The 7,770-nt window shown below is 33.4% G+C and overlaps 1 protein-coding gene across 1 annotated transcript; it reads right to left on the bottom strand.

Annotated features, from left to right (window-relative positions):
* Positions 1-360: 360 nt before the first annotated feature.
* LOC126745940 (uncharacterized) lies at positions 361-951 on the bottom strand. The gene has a single exon (XM_050454003.1). It carries the CDS (start codon positions 949-951, stop codon positions 361-363), a length of 591 nt encoding a protein of 196 aa, XP_050309960.1.
* Positions 952-7,770: the final 6,819 nt, after the last annotated feature.

The following is a 7,770-nucleotide window of genomic DNA, read 5'->3' as shown; positions in this document are numbered from 1 at the left end:
ATTATTAAATTACGTATTTAAAAGAAACACAAAGCCAAAGTCAAACTAAAGATAATAGACATAGTTTTCTAGGCGATTTCTATCTCTGTACCCAACCCAACCCATCTCTCTCTCTCTCCTTATCTCTCTTCAAAGCCGACGGTGCCTCTTCGGGATTCCTCGCGCGATTTGGATATATGGATTTTCGGACGTATGGGGTTCTCCCAAAACAACAATGTTCATGTAAAATTTTTATTAAAAAAGAACAGACAAACTTTGTAATAAGATTTTGTATTTGGGACTTAAACTAACTAACGTAAAAAATTATAAATAACTATGAAATAAAACTTATATAGTAGCGAGTATACTATGATAGATTAGTCATTCGCTATCTGATGTGGTCCAAGAATCGTCACTATCACTACTTTCGAAACCAGGAGTGATAATAAGAGGTTCAACCATAACTTCAGCTTGCGTATCCAAGTCCCACATTTTTTGTTCTTCTTTAATGACGTGCCCAATACACTTCTTCCAATCATCTGCTGTCACGCCATTAATAGCTTCAATTAACAACAGCTTAACGTCATTTAATTTAAAGGTTGTATTTTTTCTCGCAACTTCACCTTTTATCTGCGCCCATATAAGTTCTATCGGATTTAGCTCACAGTGGTATGGAGGTAATCGCAATAGAGTAACTCTACATTTATGCGCCATTTCATCGATAATATATTTAATATACCGGTCTTTATGTACCCGGACAATATCAAGCAATTGTACTTTTAGCAAATTTTCATCAAACTGGATGTCTTTTGATTTTATCCAGTCTATTATGTCGGCTTTTTTCCAAGCAGACGTAGATAATTTTTCTACTCGGCGACTGTGATACGGCGCATTGTCTATAACGATCACCGAACCGGGTTCCACAAGCCGTAATACTGATGAAAACCACTTTTCAAATACGTCACTGTTCATGTCTTCATGGTAGTCGCAACTTTTTTTAGATTCGAAAACGTTAAGCCCGCCATCCAAAAATCCAGAGTTACTACCTATGTGGGTAATAATCAGACGACGGCCCTTACCGGAAGGACATTTCAAGCCTGTCGATAACCCGTCAAAGAATGCTTGCCGTGAGCTTGTGACATTTAAGTCCTGCCATACTTTTGAGCGAGTGTGTCCCTCATTTAACCAAGTCTCGTCAGTATAATATATCTTATTCCCTTTAAGCCTATGGTCACGTATTTGTTTTAAAAATTTTCTTCGCCACAACACAATGTCATCTTTCTCAATTAAAACGCTTTTGCGATTTCGCTTCAAATACCGGAAGTTTAAACCGCGTAATGTTCACTTTAAAACTCCAAGGGATATTTTGGTTAAAGAATCATCATCATCTACTTCAGCCTTAATTTTCTTTAGTGTTGGCATTTCATTTCTAAAAAAAAAACTGTGCACTTTGCGGCGAATATTTTATATCATCCTCTAGAACAATTTTCTTTCTACCTCTTGTTTCCTTTTTTTGCTTCTTGTTATTAACTTTAAGCGATCGGAAAACTGTCCTAGGACATAATTTTGTTAAACTTCCGCACAAATTTGCTGCGTCTTCGGCACATAAATCGGGATTTTGAGCGCGAATACTTTCATATACAGTTTTTACCATTGCATGTTCGCCCATAGTTAAATGTTTTTTCACTTTTTTTGGAGGAGGTTCACGACTAGTCGAAGCTTCTGCCTGTTCCATTATACTAAAAATTAATATTTGAAATACACTTTTTTCACAAATTTCACAAACAAAACAACAAAAACACCGTATTAAACACCGAAGAAAAATACCGTAAATTAATAATATTATAAGTCATAAAATAAATTTATAATATATATTATTTATTATAATAAGGTATAATAACGCAAGCATTTTGGATTGATTGGACATTAATGGATTTTGTATTTAGGGAATTAAATATTATTTTAAGCCACTCTAGTTGTGTTGCTTGTTGTTTTTTTCTAACGTCACTGACTATTATAAACGACTTCGACTATAGGCATTTCAAATTACAGTATTCTTTTTTTTAATGACACATTTCGTTTTGTACATTTCAGCTTCATATTGTACTGGTTGTTAATGAAATTTTATTTATACTCTTATAAAACCCGGTTCTGGACTAAAGAAATATTTTAGAATTTAAATTATATCCCATATTGATTATTCCATACTTTATTTATTTGTTGTATAACGAATAATGATTAATTGGGCATGTACAATTATTGTGTATGTTGTACTGTCCATAGTGCAATAACTGATTTTGGCTTGACCATACCAGATATGCTGGTTGATTTTACTCGGACTGACCTATCTAATTTTTGTCTCTTTCTACCTTATGTAAATATTAGTTTTCTTGGAAGATAGCAAGAAGTTACTGGTCTAGGGAAAATCGAAATTGAGTGTCATAGTGACACATATTTTCATTACCAACTTCCTTGGGCCATAAATTAAGTTATTTATTTTTTTATAAAAGGTTTTATGGTACTAAAAAAAAAGTTAAGTTATTTTCGAGTGGCAATACATTTTGTGCGTGATTGCTTAAATACGGGTTTGACCTCTGCGGTCAAAAAAAGACGTAAGAAAATATATAGAGTTGCATTTCATTTTTTTGAAATAATCCGTCGGAAAGGGTTAGTCACAAGTCAACGCCCTCTAGCGGATTTTATGAAAAGTAATTTGAAATTTTTTTTTAGTCAAAAAAATAAGGCAACAATAGACTTAAAAAAAATATATGTTTAAAAAAAATCGGTCCAGTCATAGCTGATTTTCAGCTGTTTTCTTTATTCAAGCTAAAAACGCCCCCACCACTTTATTTGACAACGGACAGAATTTTTTGTAAAAACTTTTTTGTGAGGAAATCTACCTAGAATATTAATATAATATTTTGAGGTGTACGTTATTGAAGGTTTTTTGACAAAAATCTAATTTTAAGATTTAAGGAAGCTGTGGCGCCCTCTAGCGGTTGACCAATGAACTTCAAAATAATTTCCAGTATTTCTTTTGGCCACTTTTATTACAAAATGTTTTTTTTCAAGGCGCTACGACTATTAGGGCCTGAGATATCGCCGACGTCCATTCTTAGTTGGCCACCCGGTACATATTTAAATACAAGAAAATTGAATATGGAAGTGCTCTTTTTTAACCAATTTTAAAGATATTTGTTCAAGCAAATATCATAAATAATACGCTATATGGCATAAATTAAATGCTATTACTTCTTGTCGTCAGTTCTTAAAAAACCTATTTCATTAATTTTATTGCAGAATTTTCATAGATAACCAAATTTAATTACTGGATTTTCAATTTAATAAAGCACTACCCTATCGCAACGAATTGTTTGAAAATGGCAAGATGAAAATTATCTTCTTCGACGGATTAGTCGCTTGGGGCCAGTTACTTCGCCCCTTATGTCTTCGGATATTAATTTTAAAATTTTTATTTCTGGCGGCTCATAAAAGGAAGGGTATACGAAATTGCCGCCAATACTAGAGATGATTTTTCTTGTCATTTTAAATATATTTAACGATCTGAAACGAAAAAAGTAGTCTAGTGCCAAATTTATTGGCACTGTGGCTCAACACTGGAATAACTATGAGAAGTTATCTGTGTCTATCAAAAGATACCCTTTGTTATTGCAATCAAATTTGTTGCGTTTAAAGATAATCAGCAAAGTTTCTTTTAAGCTATATATAAAATACTGTCGATATTCGTTTTTTATTTAAAATATTCAGTATTCCGAAAACAAAGCTTACAAATATATGACCGGATAAACGCTTTTCGTTTTTAATTTGACCGAGTTCTATGACCCATTTAATCTTACCGACTGAATTATTTGAAATTCAAAATGCATCATGTCGAAAATATTATCAATTTAATTTTAATATTGTAATGAATTTTATGTCTTCTATAGAATATTACAAAAAAATAATAAGAAAAGTTTTAGTATTTCAATTAAAATGAAAAAGGCAAATTTTTCATCTTTTCCCATATTTTTCAAGAAATTAGAGATAGCCAATTCATGTATTTTAGTTTAAAGAGTTTTGAAAATCATTAATAAATTTTTGAAACCTATGATCAATTCTAAGTATTTTTTCTTAAGGCTACTTGTATGTGTAATTGTAGAGGGTAGTGCAAGTACAACTGCACTTAGGCTTCACTAAGCCCATTGTGCACCTCTGTTGAAGAACTAGGGGAATTCTCCTTTAGCTCCACCTCAGCGAATCAACGAGAGCGATAAGGTGACCCCCGGACTCCCTGATCTGTTCAAGGGATGGGTTGGATATATCTAGAATGCTGCTACGAGAATACAGCTAAATGCATACTGTATAATGCTATTGACGAGAGAATAGGGCAGTCGCAAAGTATGTGCGCCATTGTCTCGTCTTTATGGTTGCTTACCCTGCATAGTGGACTCCTTTCAGTTCCTATTCCAAAAAGTGGCCATTTAATTAACAGTGACCAGTTAGGATGCTTGTTATAAAACGTAGTTTCCGCTTAGTCAAAGACAATTTGCGGATTGCCTCTAGTTTGTCCGGAAAGCTGAGAAACTGCTTGTATAAACTGCAGCCTTGAGTATCATTCCACCGCTTTTTGAAAAACATGAAAGTGAAATCTTATTAGCTGTTTAATATTTGCCTGATCGCCTGATTTGCATGGTCAGATCCACAAAGGGCACCGGCCCTCTTGGTAAGGAAGTGGGTGGCCCAATTTCCCTTGCTGTGGTTGTGTCTCTTGATCTTGCTGATTTTCACTCTGTTTTTGAAAGAAGCTTCCCCGAGAGTGCGAACGTTGACTTCATAAGATAAATTGTTCAGAAAAATCAGAGCTACCTTTTCTGCTATTAGAGCCGAATTCATCCGAGTTGACTTAGAGGGTGTAAAAAGGGGGTGAAGTTTTGAAAAATTGGTTTTAAATTAATAACTTTCTTGGAAAAAATCCAACGAATTTTGTTCAAATAGCAAAGTTATAGTTCTCAAAAAGACGCGTACATTGATATACATATATATCGACTATGCAAAAAAATTTTGACCGCCCAAAAAAATTATCAAAAAGGCCAAAAAATTTTCATTTTGAAATAACTCAAAAACGATACATCAAAGAAAAAAGTGTTGGATGTACAGAAGGTGGAGAAAAATTTTATCTTCAATTTAATAGTAAAAGCAATCCTCAACTCCGTACGTAAACCACCCTTATGGCGGGTGAACATTTTGAAAACCTTTTTTGGAGACTAACGACTGAAACTATCGACTGTACAATGTTGTTTCTACGAAACAAATTGAAGCAAAAAGTCTAAGCTATCATTTCTTCTACAGCAAAAAAGTGATAAATTGCATTTTAAGGGCTGTAAAATTAAGAGGCGCATATTAGAAACAAGTACGAGCTTCGCTCGTACTTTGATCAGTTGGGACCAGTAGAAAAGCTTTTGGTCAGAGGAAACTAATTAAAAAGATTGTTTAACAGGTGCTGCCCCGGCAACGCTCTGAGTTTGACGACCATTTGTTTTTACGGTTTTTGGGGTATCATGCTTCTAAGAATCATGATGTGATAAGAGCTCCGCTCTACTCTTTTGATTCGGCCGTCTTCCCTCAAAGATTGCCGATCCAAGTGAGAAGCAACTCGTTAAACAGCTGCCCTGAAGATTTTGGATGAGCCATCTGTGTAGATCCTCCAGCAATGAGTTTTGAATTCTCACTATTCACCTTTCCCCTGAATTATTCCCTTGAAAACCAACCGATGTATTTCATACTAATCTCCTCTTATTCTATGTCCAATGCCTTATACATTTTAAAGGCTTTAATGCATTTTTCAAGCAAAGAATTGAGAGTCAAATGCAGTCATACACGAGGATGAAGGTTGGTGAAGACTTAGGTCTAGGTCACGCCTGATAAAGGTGTTTTTTTTATAGCGATGAAAATAAGTATGCTGAAATGAATAATATGACTCTAGCACACACTTATGCATAATATATCAACCCTTTGTAAAAATTCAATAATTTTACCTAAATAAAACATAAATTTTTAACAAATCATGTTTCATAAAAGCCTGCATTGGAATATGCCAAACTGGTTTTGCCATATGTCTTTTCTAATATCCTTTATTTTATATTGGCCTTTATATTAAGGCCAATATAATGAAATAAGCAAAAGATTATCAGAAATAAGGAATAAGGAATGCAATAAACCATTAACGGATTGAATCGGAGCTACAGAAGCCGAGATATTATTGAAACAGTGGAAAACACAAAAGAAAACTGGTTTTTTCCCACCGTACCATTTTTTTTTCCTAAAATGATTATTGGCAAATTTTAAAGTAAGTCCTAAACTAACAATTTCCAGTAAAAAAACCCAAGAAAAAAAAATTTTTTTTTTGATCGAAAATCGAAAGGAGTATAGCCATGAAAAATTGCGAAAAAATGGTTTTTATTTTTTTCTAAATTAACTGGAACTCTGACAACTTTTTGTTTCAAATAAAAGTTCTCAGGAATATTACGAGGTATTCGCATGTCAAAATGAATCGGATCTAGCTATTATAGAATCGGAGAAAATTGGAAAAAACTATTAAACATAAATATTGAATTATCAAGAGCCCTATGGAAAAATTTCAATTTTTTATTTTTTAATCCTGTACTACTTCAAAATACCTTTAAAAAATGTTATTACCAATTTGACTCTAAAATGAACAGAAAACCTACTTCCTGACAGAAAATGAACATAAAACAGAACCATGAACAGAAAACCTAATGTTATAGTAAAATGAATGGCGCATCCTCTCGATTGGTTTTGGTTTTTCTATCACATACCGGGTGCGCACAATTAATTTCCAAAGTCAAAAAATGTTAAAAAATTCATAACTCAAAAACGGTTTTACTTAGAAGTACGATTGAAATTGCAAAAGATTCTGCTTATCACACGCTACAAACCGCCCATAAGCCATTTGGCTCTAAGTGGTGCCACTAAAAAGTTATTAAGGCTGGAAAAAAAATGTGTGAAAAAGGGTATTTTGAACTAAGCGCTGCTCACCCTGTATAAATGATAGCGTTAAACTTAATACACCGTTTTATTCGGAAAGGATGCAGGTTTAATTAATCCAAATGAAATTTTTTAAAATTTTGCACCATAAAAATTTTACATAGAAAAAACTAAAAAAAATCAATTTTTTTGGGTTTTTTTGATTTTTTCCCAAAAAAAAAGATTTTTTCAAAAAAAGTCCTTAATAAAAATTGTAGTTCTTGACAAGGAAAACATATCTTCTGTGAGTCATTATTTCCGGAAAACAACTGTTAAACCGTCAGAGGGCCTAAAATATCACTCATGTCTGAAACTTTGGACGTTAAAAAAAAATACTTCCCGTGTGCTGAGAATAACCAAAAACTATACAGATAAGTAGCTCATGAACTCTAATCGATCCGTTAAATTTCATAACATTCAAAGAACCGTTGCGACCTGTATCGAATTCCCATTATAAAAATTGGACAAGAAAAATTTGTTGACTTTGAAGGCGTCCTAGTCCTAAACAAAAAAACAAATGAAAATTTGTAAACAATCAAGTTGTAGCTCCATATATCTAGATTATAAAAAAGTAAACATCATTTTTCTAACCCAAATAGAATCAAAGTTATAAGCACTTTTGTCGGCCGAGTCCCGAGGTCGTGCGAAAACTCCCAAAAAGAAGAGCTCCTCCTTAAGAGCTGCGCTCTTATAACCAGTTTCTTCGAGTTATATCTTCGGGTAAGAATTTTTCAACTTTGTGTCTGA

This window comes from Anthonomus grandis, chromosome 16 (assembly GCF_022605725.1).
Source record: "Anthonomus grandis grandis chromosome 16, icAntGran1.3, whole genome shotgun sequence".
In the NCBI taxonomy this organism is placed as follows: domain Eukaryota; kingdom Metazoa; phylum Arthropoda; class Insecta; order Coleoptera; family Curculionidae; genus Anthonomus; species Anthonomus grandis.
The sequence above is the reverse complement of the archived record's forward strand: the minus strand, read 5'-3'. Positions and strand labels throughout refer to the sequence as shown.